This window comes from Pongo pygmaeus, chromosome 2 (genome assembly GCF_028885625.2).
Source record: "Pongo pygmaeus isolate AG05252 chromosome 2, NHGRI_mPonPyg2-v2.0_pri, whole genome shotgun sequence".
NCBI lineage: Eukaryota > Metazoa > Chordata > Mammalia > Primates > Hominidae > Pongo > Pongo pygmaeus.
This window is the reverse complement of record NC_085930.1, coordinates 154932673-154949276: the sequence shown is the minus strand read 5'-3', so window position 1 is coordinate 154949276 and position 16604 is coordinate 154932673. Positions and strand designations below refer to the sequence as shown.

General features: G+C 39.6%; 1 protein-coding gene across 3 annotated transcripts in view; it reads left to right on the top strand.

The window, feature by feature from the left end:
* Positions 1–1557: 1557 nt before the first annotated feature.
* Positions 1558–16604, top strand: part of PLOD2 (procollagen-lysine,2-oxoglutarate 5-dioxygenase 2) — a 97576-nt gene continuing 82529 nt past the window's right edge. The window contains exon 1 of one of the 3 annotated variants that reach the window (XM_054482612.2): positions 1558–2389. In XM_054482612.2, the coding sequence (XP_054338587.1) occupies positions 2281–2389 (109 nt within the window). In that variant the 5' untranslated portion in view covers positions 1558–2280. Of the gene's footprint in view, positions 2390–2461; positions 2482–16604 lie in introns of those variants that run through there. The other 2 variants (XM_054482613.2, XM_054482614.2) reach the window with 2 other exon arrangements.

Here is a 16604-nt window from a genome sequence, read left to right as displayed (position 1 = left end):
CAGGAGAATGGTGTGAACCTGGGAGGCGGAGGGAGCTTGCAGTGAGGGGATATCGCACCACTGCACTTCAGCCTGGGCGACAGAGCAAGACTGTCTCAAAAAAAAAAAAAAAAAGACATATCGAGTTTGTGCCAATGGAACATCCAAGTAGAAATGTTCAGCAGATGGCTGGAAATATAAGAAAGCAGGAAGGATTTGGTTTCAGAATTGGGGCTCTTTCAGACTGTGTTAGAAATGTCTAGGTATTTGAAAATCCCAAAGAAACACCTGCTTTATACGACTCTCACAGCACAGACGTTGTGACTCTTAACAGAGAAGGAAGAATGTCAAAATGACCTGAAATTATTAGTAGACTTTTGGAGTTTAAACACACACACACATCTGTGATGCAGAGAAGCCGTTAACCATTCATGAGGGGAACGGGGGTTTGGGAGGGCAGGAAGCCAGGTTGTAGCTCTGCAAGTTCTTAAAGATACTGGAGAACCAAGGAAGCAAGAAGTCAAGTTCAAGGAGTTTGGCAATTGCAGGTTTGGCTTTCTGGAGACAGATCTGGCCAAAACACCAGCCATTCCTAGCAGAGTCCTTGGACTCAGAGGACTGATGCTGTTTGCTTTGTGCCTAGTTTTATGAAGATGTACTTGCCACACATGAAAGGCTGTTATTAAGGAATCCATCTTTTAGCTTTTTTTTTCCCCTTCAGACTAAATAAACCTTATTTCATTCTTCTCACAGGTCATAGTTTCCATTTCTTTAATTATTTGTTACTCTTCTCAGAACTTTCTCCAGTTTTCCTCTTCTTTTAAAAAACTGAGACCAAACCTTCAAAACAGAGTAATAACTGGCTTAGTTCTGGGCACAGGAAATGATTCTTTCTAAAATGTCACATCCCAGGCAACGTTTCTTTGCAGGGTTTTCCACCTGTTTTTAATCTATCAAGATAAGATGAAAGCATTAAGTTGTTATCTTGATATGTTAATTTTAGACAAAACGTGATCATAATGGAACACATTTTTCCATAATTTTCTGTCTTAATTTCAAAGGCCCAGAGTTATAACAGGTGTTGTCTCGATTCTGTTTTTTTCTAATTTCACGAAAATTTAGGCAGGAGATTCCAGAATGGTAGCAGTTTGGTTCTCTTTCTCCTATAAGATAGCTTATGTCATTAAATGTATGAGGCAAAACTGTCAAGCTTTTTTCTTAATTGTGCTTTTGCTCCCACTCATTCCAACAAATTAAACCCTTGGCTAGTTAAAATGTGAGAACAGAAAAAAGGGAATTTTCTTAGACATCTGTCAAAAGTGGAAGCAGTGGGGGCCAAGGCTCAGAGATCTCGACCTCTCCGACCACGTCTTTGGGAGTAATTTTCCATGCGGACTGGAGGAAGATCTTGTAAGCACAGCCCTGGCATTACACACGCTGGGCTCCGATTCCGCAGGATTTACAAGCCTCATTACTGGAAAGAGTCTAAGGCTCTCTTGGCACAAGCGGCGGAGCAAGAAATGTTCACTGGACAATAAAACTTTCGGTTTACGGAGTAAAATAAAAGCACGGCCTTCCTTTTACAGGCTGATGAACCTGCCCCTGAATTAATGAGGGGCGATCCATTTCCATGGCTTAAGAGTCTGGCGAGGTCCCAGTCAGCCAAGACTGCTGCAGATTTGCAGTCACTTCAGACTGGGTGGAGTATCCAAGTCCATAGAGGAGCAAATTCTCACCCTTCAAGGCTGCTGTGGAAGCTACCGGGGCTGGGACAGCAGAGAGGAACCCAGACGGAACACCGCCCTCCCGCCAGACTCCCGGCGGCTCCTCCTCCCTCTCCCAAACCCACTCCCAAAGCTAAGTGCAGGCTTCCCCGTTCCAGCCAGAAGCGCTGCGTGAGCTTCCACACGTAGCCGCAGGCAGCTCCTTAAATAGCGTCCGCGCTAAGCAAACAGTCCAGACGTGGGACCCAGGAGGGCGAGCTGAGGCGACCGCACCGGGCGCGCAGCGGCCGCGGGTCAGCAGGCGGCCAATAGCCAGGGCGCGGCCCGCCCCGTCGCCTCCCCTCGGGGAGCCTATAAGGCCTCCGCAGCGCCCCGGGCGCCTGCTGCTCCGTGTCTCCGCCGACAACCTCACTCTGCTGCGTTACGCGCCGCTCCGGCTGCCGGCCGCGCGCCGCTCCCGCCCGCTCCCGCCCGCAATCGGCGGCTCAGGGCGTACCCGGGTCTCTGCGTTCTCGCGAGAAGCGCGGCGCTGCGGGGCCGTGGGCGCCTGAGCCCGCGCGGCCCTCGAGGGCCGAATATGGGGGGATGCACGGTGAAGCCTCAGCTGCTGCTCCTGGCGCTCGTCTTCCACCCCTGGAATCCCTGTCTGGGTGCGGACTCGGAGAAGCCCTCGAGCATCCCCACAGGTGAGCACCCCGCGGTCCGCCGCTGTCCCGCGAGGCTCGGCCGGCGGGGGGGCAGTTCATTCATCCACCAGCCCTTCCGCGGGGCTGGCCAGGTGAGTAGTGGGGGCCTGTCCCTCTTCTCCAGGACCGCCGGGGTCTTCCCCAGAATTGCGGTGGGGGGGCGCTGGTCCCAGGGGAAGTGTAGGGGCACCCGCCCTCGTTGACTCCTTGGAGTTCTCGGTGAACTCAGCATGCCCGAATTTCCCTGCAGAACAAGTTGGAGTTTCCTTTTGGACTTGCAGGTCATGGGCACCAACACCTTTCCTGCAGCTCTCCTTTCCCCTCCTTTCCGAGAGTTGGCATGGATTTATCCTTGATGGACGAGGCAGCACTCCTTCTGTGACCTAAACACGGGGCTTAGTGTACTTTCTAATTGATGGTGACACATTCCTTCCAGCACCCCAGGAAGCAGCCGGTAACACCTCCCTCTTGCCAAAAACAACGCTCGCTCGAAAACCTTAAGTTGTTTTCAGTAAGGCTGCCTGGCTACCCAGTACCTCCAGGCGGCAGCTTTCCTCCTCTGGGATCTGAAGGGGAAGCTGTGGACATACAGCTGCTCCCCTTACCTACCCTTTTCTTGAGCCCGGTGCTGTTTCTTGTTTTCAGAAGCTGTGTAAAACAAAACTTTTTACATTTAGCCAGATTAAAGAGAGTTTCACCACGTCTGTCTAAACATGCTTTGCTGCCTTTTGTGGCACATGAAAAATCCTTGGAGTTTTCCACATTTGTGCTCTTTGTGCTCAACTCTCTGAAATTAGAGCTTGCATTTAAATGACCTTCTAATGTCCTTTTTGTTTTGTTTTGTTTTTTGTTAAGTCATTTTGGCACCATTTTTTCCCCCAAGTTTGTAATAGAATGCTTTTCTACTTGAACTTTTCTTAAGCCTAAGGACAGAAATTTCTATTTCAGAGTTACATTCGGAAAGTGACATTTGGTTTGCGGTCCAGCTAATCCATGTAGCAGTAGTTTTGTCTTCATCTTTAAGTGTTTCAGAAAGCGTCAGCAGGCTGAACTGCCTATCTTTCTACAAAACAGTGCTTGCTTTGTTAGCTTGAGAAACTTCAGCATTCAGATGGATTTCTGTCAGTTACAGGATGCTTTTCTTTTTGTTAGGTATATGGGACCATTTAAAAATGGATTTCTGAACCCGTGTGATTCGTCTAAATTTGAACTAAACTTTTGCATAATTTAAAAATATTTCTTCTAACATAATATCTAGAAAGTAGAAACTAAATACTTTCAGCAAATTTGGAAGTAGAGAAATTTAAAAAGGAAAAACAGAACAAAAAGACTTCCCCAGAAAAATGTCTTTCTTTGTTGAAACACCCAAGGAAACTTTAATTGGGAAATAAAATAACCTCTAAGGACTTTGTAATATTTAGAGAGGCCCCTTTGGCCTTTGTATATTTTATTCCACTTCATTGCCAACACCCCTAACTTTTTAATAGAGGACATCCCTTTGTATCTGCCTTTATATTTATAGTCAAAATCAAATTCCCTTCTCACTCTGGATTTTAAATTTCATGGAACTGGACAGTAAACTTTTAATGGATTGTGATATCAGAGAAAGATAATTTTAGATATGAAAGTTTCCTCAGGAAAAGACCACATGAAACCCACTGTTTAAATCTGAGGACTGGTCACTTGGTAAGCAGGCATGGAGAATTCGGTTAGGGTGGAAATGTGGGAAGATACTAATTTGTGATAGGTGAAGCCAGCAGTAGCCAGTTTGATTACAAATTTCGGTGTAGGTAGGTGTTCTCATAGGTTATGTGATAAACTAATAAATGTAGAGGTAAACTGCTTGACAAGGTGGGCAGAATCATGGACTGTGGTCTATTTTATTCTTTACATATTTCAACTGAAAATTACTAAATAGAAGCTTACTCGTTGACATAAATATCAAGATCTTCTATAGGACCCGAAATTGTCTAGCTTAATAGTTCTTTAAGAAGAGTGTGTATCATCTCTAACCCTGTGTATTTGTCAACATGTCCCAGCTAACCAAGAAGAAATGGTTTAGATCACAATTTCTTGGCCCTATTGACATTTTGAGCCAGACGCATCTTTGCTTTGAGGGACTATCCTGTGCATTGATGTTTAGCAGTATCCTTAACCTCTGTGCACTAGATGCCAGTAGTATTCCCTTTCTAATCTGAGCACCAAAAAAAAAAAAGCCTAATGTCCCCAGAGGGACAAAATTGCCCAGGGTTAAGAATCACTGGATTAGACTAATCTATTTGTATTTGAGGCAATATGGCATTATAGTGTTACTGGAATGATAACAGCAAATCATTTTTGAAAACAAATATTTATAGTGATTTTCAGTTTACCCACTGTGGTTGGGAATGTGATACACATTCATCGATTTTTGGAGTGTAATTTTTCCTAGCTCTGGTGCTTTGTTGACCAGAGTTGAGAACATAGATTTTTGTTAAATTTTTGAGAGTTCTATGTGTTGTATTGATTCCTTTTGGTTGCCACTTTATTCTTAGCATGGAAAGACTAAATAAGATTTTGGCTAAAATAATCATTTTCTCTGAAAATAATGTATAGGAATTGTTACCTGAAAATTATATCCTTATGGGAACTTTCGGAGGCAGAACCTTCTTAATCAGTGCCAGTAAATCAGGTTCATACCCTGATTTATCTTTCCTGCCCTTTCTGCCTTCTAGATGGGATAAGGAGAAGGTGGATGTATTCCTGCCAAGTCTTTGCCGTCAGGTCTCCAGACCTGGATCAAATTTGTGTGTGTTTTCTGAGGCACCTTACTATTCTATGATCCAAATTGGGCAGAAACCAAGTTTTGGGCAAAAATAAAGGAAATGGTTTCAAATGTTTCTGTCAAGACCAGTATTTTTCTACCACATTCATTCATTTATAAACTCTCTAATTTACTGTGGTACATTCAAGGAAAAAAGGAAAGGTTTGTCCCTATCTACTGATGCAAACCAACAATTTACGGGGTGGAGAGGAAAAGAGCAAAGGCCTGGAGAAACCTCTGGAAGAGAGAGGGTCTTGTCCTCTGTGCTTTCTGTATTCTGTGCTTCAGCCACACAGAATGACATATCATCCATAAACAGACTGTGCCTTTTATTTCACATGACAACAGACATATAAAACTACTATACAGAATGTGAAGACAAGAAATGAAAATTAAATTGAGCTACCCTTTTCTATCCATCACATGGGACAAAGCATCTTAAAATAAACTCTGATCGTACCAAATGTCAGGATGGGAATTGACCGTTAATGGAAGCACAGGGTCTTTGGAGAACAATTTAATAATATCTACTTGAATTGAGAATCCCCATGTCCTGTAATCCTAGATATGTACCTGAATAGCACTCCCAAATTTCTGTTCCTTCCTTTTTAGTTTTTTGAAATCCTGTTTATTGTTTAAGTCTAGCTCCTAGGAAATTCTTCTCCTGGCTATTTTTGTTTGGTTCTTTTTATTTTTAACTTCTTAATGTGGTTGGTTTGTACAAATCATATTTACTTTGTACTATAGGTCCTTATGTTTAATAAATTATAAACTCTTTAATGTGAAGGGCTGAGTTTTATTCATTTTTATGCTCTTCAGTGTCTACACTGTTATTGTTTTGCCACAGACATTCTCAGGTTTTGCTTACTGAGTTTCTAGCCTGTTCTGAGAATTATGCAGTCAATGAGGTTGCTAATTTCTTCTTCCCCCAGAACTTTATCTGAATTCACTGAGCTTCCTTTCTCTGCTTGGGAACCCATACGCTACATGATTTAACAGCTTAGAAGTGAAATATCTGCTGCCTTGTTTCTGAACCATGTTTGGCAACCCTTCTCCACAGGTTGTATTTCCCGCTTTACCTGCTTTTCTCAATACAAAGTGGCACCTTCACTATTACTTTCAGGTAGTTGGGTGCCATAATTTTTTTTATTGGTGGTGAAATGGAGATTTGGAATGGTTACATACCTTGCACAAGCTCACATAGCTGGAAAGCAGTAGAAGAGGGACCTGTGCCCCTTCTTCAGGCTGTACTTGTCTTTCCTGACCTCATAATTGTTCTCTTGGACTTTTGGGACCTATGGGAAAGAAACAGAAACTGGCCATCAGTGACTTAGAGAAACAAAAGGAAAGCTTTGCTAAAAGGGAAAAGACATAATTTGCAGGTTATGTAAAAGGAGGAGAAAGGAGTAGGCACAGGCTGAAGGAAAACTGGGCCCTAGGCCAGAGTGGTAAATTATGGCCCATAGGCCAAATCCAGCAGACCCCAAACAGCTACCTGTGTTTGTGTGGTCTGTGAACTAACAGAGATGTTTACATTTTTAAATGGTTGAAAAATATCAAAAGGAGAATAATATATTATGAAACATGAAAATTATATGAAATTAAAGTTTTATTGGCTCTCAGCCACATTCATTTGTTTACTTATTGTCTGGCTGCTTTGGTGCTACAAGGCAGAGCTGAGTAGTAGTTACAGAGACTATGAGGTGTGCAAAATCTGAAATATTTACTAGCTGGTCCTGTACAGAAAAGCTTTGCCGAACCTTGCCTTAGGAGATGGCATTCCCACTTAAGTTGTGGCTCATGCCGATCTGCTGCTCTGTGGGAAGGAGCTGGCTTCTGGACAGTAGCAGCTGGCTCTGGGCATTTCAGAGACCTGTTTTTCATTTTAGAATTTGCTGGTGATTCCTGTGGTGTTTTGCGTTCAAACATAGAGCTTCTCTGTTACATCTTTTTAAACACAGCACTTGAAGCTATCAAGACATGTTCTTTGGTGTAAGTAGTGTTCTCATGATCAAAAATGAATAAAACACTGATGGCTAGTTGGAAAGGAGATGCATATTTCTTCAGAGCTTGAGTATATTCTAGAAATTTGTTCTAGAAACCTGGTTATGAATTTGTGGCTGAGCTCCTGGGAGGAAATAATTAGCACGTTTATCAATGAGTATTTTTATTTTTTTAAATCATTGCTATAAATTAGGCTAAACTGAGAATTTGGTGGCTTTTAAAATGACATATTCTTTTTAATTTACATCTTACTCATTTGCATTTGCTGTAGAATGCTTACCTCCCCAAACTAAACTGAACAGAACTAATTTTCTTTTCTTTCTTTCTTTTTTTTTTTTTTTTTTTTTTTTGAGATGGAGTCTCGCTCTGTCGCCCAGGCTGGAGTGCAGTGGCATGATCTCGGCTCACTGCAACCTCTGCCTCCCGGGTTCAAGCAATTGTCTGCCTCAGCCTCCTGAGAAGCTGGGATTACAGGTGCCTGCCACCATGCCCTGCTAATTTTTGTATTTTTTTTTTTAATAAAGATGGGGTTTCACCATCTTGGCTAGGCTGGTCTTGAACTCCTGACCTCGTGATCCAACCCCCTCGGCTTCCCAAACTGCTGGGATTACAGGTGTGAGCCACCACACCTGGCCAATGAAACTAATTTTCAAAGCTATTGAGATTGCAGTTAAAAATAGTTACCTAGAATAGTAGAATTATAGAGACTGTGTTATTTTATTTATTTATTTATTTATAGACAGGGTCTCACTCTGTAGATCAGGCTAGAATGCAGTGATGCTATCATAGCTCACTACAGCCTGAAACTCCTGGGCTCAGGTGATCCTGCTTATCACCTCAGACTCCCAAGTAGCTGGGACTGCAACTCTGTTGTTGTTATCTTTATTCTGCTTACCACCTTAAAGCCTACATGTTGCAACCCATATTTGGTAATTACACTACTAAAGATGGTGTAGCAGTACAGAATTGATTACTGCCCGACTGTGTCACAAAGATACCTCTTCAAAAAATACTGTTTATAATTTAAAAATGTAGTAACTTCAAATAATTTTTTGTTTTCAGAGTAACTTTACAAGCAATTCAAAGAGCAAAGATACATTGTTTTTATACACAGAAGGAAGATTTTCATTACAGATTTTCTTTTGTGTATTAAAAGAGGGAAATGTACTTTTTGTTAATTTTAATTTGGTTTTCTTCAAAACAATACAATCAGGTTTATGCATTTACATACTTAGTTACTGATTCACTCATGCATTTTTTTCCGGCCTTGATTGTTTTAGTAGCATATTGTGGCAGATTTAGGAAAATAAAAATCATTTTAAAATTTCTATTAAAATATGGATATACTCCCCCTTTCTTGAATTTATTTCTTAAAGGAGATGTGATTAAGTGAGAAGATGCTTAATTTGTTAGTGTGGAAATATGCTTCATGTTTACAATTTCTTTTCTGCTATAAGAAATTAGGTTTAAAGTTTAGTTTGTATAGGTTTGTAATTAAATTTTAACCAGGGAAAAATCTGTAAATAGCAACTGGATAACCTTTGCTCTTCATTTCAAGAGCAATTAACACTATTTTTTTTTTTTCTGTTCTTTTTTATTATTAGTCTTCTCACAAGACAGTATCAGTTTCTGTGCAAGTTCATGAGTGATGGGGATACTCCCCAGGCATTATCAATACAGAAGTGACAAGGTATACTACATTGGAATGTCCTTTTCTTTTTTGGCTGAAGAACTACTGTATTTATAATAAAAATCTACACCAGAAGTTTAGAGAAAAAAACCGTATTTCAAGTTTGAATACAATGAAGAACATGATTATTACTGTAAATATACTCAATAGACTTTTAATACAAATAAAAGTCTTGGTGAACATATGGCTAAAATGAGGGGCTACTTGAGGCAGGGGAGTGGTCAGGAAAAGTGTTTCATATAAACATTGGTGAATTTTCAAAAATGGGCCACAGTTGAAATTAAATATTTGTTCTACTGATAGTTTATTGATTTTAATATTGCTTTTATTATCTTGTGTGCATAAGACATCCTGGTGCATTAACTAATGATCTGCTCATTTAATTTGGGATTATATTCTCAAATTTTTACAAAGAACTTTCTGATTTGCTTTCTAGTTACTGCTAACCTATTTTAAGGTTCCTTCCAAATGGTAGGTAAGAGATAGGACTTTCCTCTGATTTAAATGCTGTTTTTCTTTTCCTTTTTTTTTTTGTGCTGTGGACAGGTAAAAATTCTTTATGGGACAAAGGAATTTTCAAGTACACATAATTTTTATTGTTCTTGACAGCACTCCTGGTCAGTCTCGGACACTCAAGTGCAGTAAGGAGTTATTGAATATGCATCATGCTCCGCAGCTTGACCCTTCCACAGGCACAGCAACAAGCGAAATAGACATGTGGATTTTGGCAACCTGGGCTTTCTGATGCTAGGGCATCGATCTGGCCTGAGAGAAGAAAAGCTCCAGAAGCTATACTTTATTCCAGAGCCCCAGCACACAGTGTCTCATAGGCAAGGCTGCTCTGTCATTGACTATTCTGTTTTAAATGGTTTGAAGCCACAACTTTTGTGGGCTTTCAGGTGCGAAATACTTAACGGGTGCTGCACACAGGGCTAAGAAGGGGGCCAGTAACATTTAGATCTTTTAAAATGCATTCTCTAACAGGTTCTTTAAATATTTAAATCTTTCCTTCCTGTTTCTAGCAATGTACTAAACACCAACAGCTATTTCATCTTTAAAAATTCTGCAAATATAGAATTTAAATTATTTCTTTTTGAAAAAAGGAACCAGCTAACAGTTTGCTGGTAGACCAAAATGATCTCCTTAATGTGATCACCTGGGGAAGTCTTAGAGCACTGTTGTTATGAAGAGGGCGGATGGGTTCTTTGATGGGATTTTCCAGTCTTGCCCAAGCCAGCTCTGAGGCACCTTGTCTTCAGAGGCCTCTTCTCCTGCTCTGGCTATGCTGGTTTTTTCCTGGCCTCCAGCTGGCACCACAGTGGTGACCAGAATGCCCTGCTGGTCCAGGGCCTCTGTAATTTCTGCCGGCCACGTCTAGAGAAGGACAATCCTCCTTTTCTTCTTAGTTTAGTTTAGACAAGGTTGGAATTTTTTAAACAGTGACTTTACTAAGTAACCAAGGGCAAAACAAAACAAAACCCCACACTGGAAAATCACCAAAGCAAAGAAATGAACAGACTTACAAAGTAGAGATTCAGAGTTCTTACTCTTCTCTGACTTTGGTATAGTTCTGTATTGAAATTCTAAGATTCTTACAGGGACAATAATGTATATATAAAACTGAGCAAATCAAAGAAGCACTTATGGGTAAGCAACCTGGATACCTGCACACCCAGCACATTTTGAGGGTTCATGAATTCTGTGTCCTTGCCCAGCGTTTCTTTCTCCCCTCTTCACTCTCATTCCTCACTTCTTCCTACCACTTTCTTTTACACAGACAACTCTTCTCCATGGTTGGAGTCCATGAGATCCATGGGTAGACAAGTGGTAATAGATGGTCTAGGTATATTTGTCATTTCTTAGGGACATATTACATTACATATTAGCATAACTCTAGCCATTGGACACTTAATTTTCTTCAATAGGTAGAGTTTTTTTTTTTTTTGAGACAGAGTCTTGCTCTGTCATCCAGACTGGAGTGGAGTGGTGTGATCTTGGCTCAGTGCAACCTCTGCCTCCTGGGTTCAAGCGATGCTTCTGTCTCAGCCTCCTGAGTAGCTGGGATTACAGGTGTGTGCCACCACGCCCAGGTAATTTTTGTATTTTTAGTAGAAACAGGGGTTTCACCATGTTGGTCAGGCTGGTCTCGAACTCCTGACCTCAGATGATCCACCTGCCTCAGCCTCTCAAAGTGCTGGGATTACAGGTATGAGCCACTGCACCCAGCCAATAGGTAGAAAATTTTTATGCTGTTGCCCGTAACTATTTTTGTATTGCTTTAATTCTTGATTTTAGTAGCAATTTGTGTATGCTTTTATAAACCTATATAATTTAGTAAATCTGCGTTAGTTTATTTAGCTAAGCTTTACAAATTCTCTTATAATACAATTTTTTTAGAGGTAACTAACAGCATTGTAAATTTTTAGATGCAAATGTATGCCAACAATAATTCCCATTGTGTAATACTGTGAAATTTTGGTAATTAATATTTTAAAATATAATTGGAGTATTTATTGACTGGCTAGTCTGTGTTCTGTTGCTTTGTGTGAAGGAAAAACAGAAAAAACAAACCAGAATGAACAAACAAAAACCACACAAGGCTCAGTTCCTGTTTTGTATTGAAATTCTAAGATTCTTACAGGGAAAATAATGTATATATAAAACTGAGCAAATCAGAGAAGCACTTATGGGTAAGCAACCTGGACTGCAGGGAAGAACACACACATCTGGCATCAGGAAACCTACATCTAAGTTCTCATCCTTCCACTCACCAACCTTGAGCCAATTCTTGAGCCTCATCAGATTTTACTTGTAATTTGTGATCCTTATAGTGCTGTGATTTGATGTCTCTTGACTTTGTTTTTTTTTTTTTAAAAACGGAGTTTTGTTCTTGTCCAGGCTGAAGTGCAATGGTGCGATCTCGGCTCACTGCAACCTCTGCCTCTCGGGTTCAAGTGATTCTTCTGCCTCAGCCTCCTGAGTTGCTGGGATTACAGGCATGCGCTACTATGCCTTGCTAATTTTGTATTTTTAGAAGAGACCGGGTTTCTCTATGTTTGTCAGGCTGGTCTTGAACTCCCAACCTCAGGTGATCCTCCCACCTCAGCCTCTTGAAGTGCTGGGATTAGGCGTGAGCCACCGTGCTTGGCCAATGTCTCTTGACTTTTAAGTGTCAGAATGGTGGTAGAGGCAGAGTGCTGCAGGAATCAGAAAAGAGGTCTCAAGAAAACTTACTATTATTTGTTAGGCCAAAGAAGGCATAGATATAAGGTTGTTTTGTGTTTTAAATTCTACTTTTTCTACTAGTTGTTGTATCAAGATCTGGACTTGGCCAGGACTTGGTGTCGCTTTTTCTCTTAATTAGCTTTTGATTTAGATGCAGGACAGTAGGCCAAGAGTAACTAGAATTAAATTTACATTTAAAAAGATTCCAAGTGTTTTTATATGAGAAGAGAAAACAAGTCTGGTGTTTTTATGAAGCTATTTTCTGTTTTCAGAGAGGAACCGTGTCCTCTTCAGTACATTTAAATATTGTATGCTGTTAAAAAAATAAACTTATATTCATCTGTTTCAGTCCTGACCTTTAAGTCAAATAAATTAATAACAATTACGCTGGTAACTTTTTTTTTTAACTTTTATTTTGGATTCAGGGGTACACGTGAAGGTTTGTTACACAGATGAACTCACGTAACGGGAGTTTGTTGTACAGACTATTTCATCACCTAAGTATTAAGCCCAGTACCCAGTAGTTATCTTCTCTGCTCCTCTGTCTCCTCCCACCGTCACCCTTAAGTTGAGCCCAGTATCTCTTGTTCCTTTCTTTGTGTTCATGAGTTCTCATCATTTAGCTTCCACATATAACTGAGAATATTTGGTATTTGGATTTCTGTTCCTGTGTTAGTTTGCTAAGGATAATAGCCTCCAACTCCATCCATATTCTCGCAAAAAACATGATCTCATTTTTTTTTAATGGCTATGTAGAAGTTAAAGCGAAGTTTTATGATATGTGCTACTTAAAAATTGGGGACCCTTTTCTAACTTGTTACATAAATAGTCATCGGAATACCTAGATTCAACTTTTAGATTGATTAATTATCTTTAAAATATGATTGCATTTAGTGAACTGAAAACATGGTAAATAAAAACGAAATCAGTTTGTGGGAGCAAAGTATGTGCATACGTATATGTGTATATGTGTATGTACACATTTGTGTTTACTAGCCATGGAGGTTATTGTTGAGCCTTAAGAAAGGAATAGAAAGTATAAATACATTTTAATCTGGACTTTTCTTCGTTGATATATTGCTAGGTCATTGTCACAGCAGCATTTGTTCTACATGTGTTTGCATCTTTAGAATGCAGCGTATTTCTGAGACTTAATCGTTGGAGAAGATGGTGGTGTGCAGTGCTTTTTTTTCTGGGTATTTTTCCTACTGTTTCCAGGTGGATTTTATGTAAATTGAAGGAAGCAGTTCAAGCAGAGCAATTGGAAGGGAAAGAGGGTGACTTAATTTTAAAAACATATATAGTTACTTATACAGTTGTTTTTTAAGTGTAAGATTAGCAAATATTAACAGAAGTATTTAGCCTGGGTGTTGGTTTTGGAAATTAACTGTTATTTATTGAATAAGCAAATAAATATCAGTAGCTGTTTCTTTTGTACAGTATATTAGGTTGAAGAAAAATTTGGTTTATTAAAATGATAAACTAACCTTTATCTTATTGTTTAATATCACTTGATATTTTATGTTCCTCAAGCATAAACATGTTTTTTTAAAAATGAAGTGTTAACATTTTAAACAGCAAGTATAATATCCTAACAAACCGGGCTCCTTCTCACTGAATGGCTCTGTTACACCAGTACTGTCAACTCCATGGGTTATGGCAGAGTGGATAAGTGAGATTCTTTTTTCATGTTGAGATAAAAGATAAACTAAGAAGTCTACTTTTGAACCGTAGACACAAACTTAAAAAATAACTATAATTGATAATTATATCTGATTTTCTATAACCAGATTTAAATTCTTTATTGATGCAAGGCATGAATTTTTCTTAATAATTCTCAGAATATCCCACACTTAAATTAGTTTAAAAGCTTATTTGGTTTGTAGAAAATTCTTTCGAAAAAGAGTCCTATTCAGTTTGAAGAGGTGATGGGAGTGAGAGGGTAAGTGAAATAGAGGAAGGGAAGTTGCTTTTAAGTGTGGTACAAAATTACAAAATATGTGACTTGAATGAGTTCACAATTAATTCAGAAAAATCTGAACTAGAAGCCACTGCTGAGTGCTGGCAGGGGAAATTATGCTTATGTAAAATGTGACACTGAATTCTTCCCTGAACAGAAATATGGTTTGGGTAGTTTCATCCTTGGGATTTATTTATCTGGATTATGCTTATTGCGGTTGTAGCATTTCATGTTAACCGTAACAAATGGAATATCCCAGCCATTCTTTGCATGCTATGACTTTCAGCCTATGGTCCAGTGTGCATGGACCCTCTTGCAACATATACACTGAGACAGTGTATAGTGCTGAATTTGTTTTTTATTTGGTTTCAGGAAATCAGCTGGTTACTTCAGTAATCAGCAGAGATTCAGAAATATAGATGTTGTAATATTATGATGCAACCATGGATGTGTTTCATATCACTTGGTATTTCTGATAAATTGAGGTAAAAGTCTGTTGTGCTTTGAATTATTGGAGAGTTGTGTTATTTCCTCTTTTATTATGATTAAGTGTATTACAAAGAATTTGAGGATGATGTTTTTAAAATACTAGGGTAAATGCAGAAACAGTACAGAGGAGTGTTTGCTTTCTTGATATAGCCAGAGGGCGCTCACTATACAAGGAGACTAGAGACCTCTAACTTTGAACTTCAAAACTTTGAAGTCATTTTTTCTCATTCCTCTGATTTATTCTTGGTATTTAGGTATAGTGCTTTGCTCATTATTTTGTCTCTGTCTTTTTTTGTTTGTTTCATCTGTAGTGAAAAGTGTGTGTGTGTGTGTGTGTGTGTGTGTGTGTGTGTGTGTGTGCGTGCCTGCCTGCCTGCCTGTATAAATAATTAGATATCTATTAGATATTTGAAACGGGTAAAGATTATTTTTAACATGATCTTAATATTGTTATTGCATTCAACAGTGATTCCTTAATGTTATTTAATACCTATCCAAATTCACCTTTGCCTCTTTTTCTCAACTATGTCCTTTTATAGTTGGTTTGTTTGATCCGGATCCATAAATTTATCTTCCTAAACACCTTCCAAGCTGTCACTACCTTAGTCTACACTGCAGGACTTCAGCTTCAGGGTCAAATCTAGCCTGCATATTGTTTTTCAAAAGTCTCAAATTAAGTTCTATGTTTCAGGAAATTTTACTTAAAACTCAGAATTTTTCTTGTTTTGGAGGAAAAAAAAGGAAAAGAAGGCCTGGAAACCCTGGGTTTTCCTTCCCGTATGGCAACAACAGCTGGCTGACTCTGAGGAGTCCTTTCCTTGGATGGGGTGCTTGTGCACTCCAGTCACCATAGTCGGTGCCTGACCTCTTCACTGATGTGTTTGCAGCCCCCTCTCAGTATACGTCACTGAATTAGATAATTATCATTGTTTCTGAAATTATTTTTCTCATCTCATCTTTCTTGAGTCCAGTGACTCTTTGCATGCTATGACTTTCAGCCTATGGTCCAGTGGTTTTGTCCCCCCTGGAATATTTGGTAATGTCTAGAGACATTTTGTTTTGAGCAGTGGGTGCTACTTGCATCCTGTCGGTTGAGTCCAGGGACCCTGCTAAAGTGTCCTGCATTACACAGTATGACCCCATCACTCTCTCCCACCCCCCACCCCGAGAAAGAATTATCTGGTCCCAAATGTCAATAGTGCTGAAGTTGGGAAGCTCTGCTACAGTCTGATGGCACACTTCTAATTTCACTGCCCCACTTCTAGTGTCTTCTCTATTTCCAAATGTATTTATTATCATTTCCCAATTTGCACTCTATTCATACTGGATTCCTCACTATCCAGTCAAGAGATCATGCTTTTACACATCTTTTGGAGGAGGGGGGATTATATTTCCAGGTTCCTTAACTGTCAAAATACTGTCTGTCATTTTTTAAGGCCTGAACATAGATATATTAAGTCTTATATTCTAGTTTTTTTTGTAGATTTTTATTGTCCCTTCAATGTTGAACTCCTACAGTATTCTCTGCAAATGTATAATCTGTGATTTAAATTAGTATTTAGTATGTTATTCTCAGTCTTTTCATATGAACTAACTTTACATTCTTGTTGGATTTTAACCTGCAAGAGGATAGAGATCGTATCTCTTGAATTGCTGTGCCTTAGAACTCCCAACCTCGGAAGCCTCTGCCTATAGGCCTTACAGAGGGATAGTCCATTAACCCATGGCTTGCCCTAGTCACAACTAACAAGATAAGTGGGCACCCTATGTTGGTCAGGGTTCTGTTCAAACGAAGAACCCATTTTAGATATCTTGAGCAAAAACAGATTTAACAAAAGTAATTACAAGCTTATACAATTACTGGAAAGCCTGGAAGAATGGGCTTTAGCAAAGCTTTCGGCGGTGACTTCTAGAATAGCAGAAATAGCTGACCAAACTAGGAGGCTACTACCTCTGTCCCAGTGGGGAATCAGGAGCCCACCATTGGAAGTATTGAATTCAGAAATAGACTTCCATAAATGTAACCCAGGGATGGAGAAGCTGT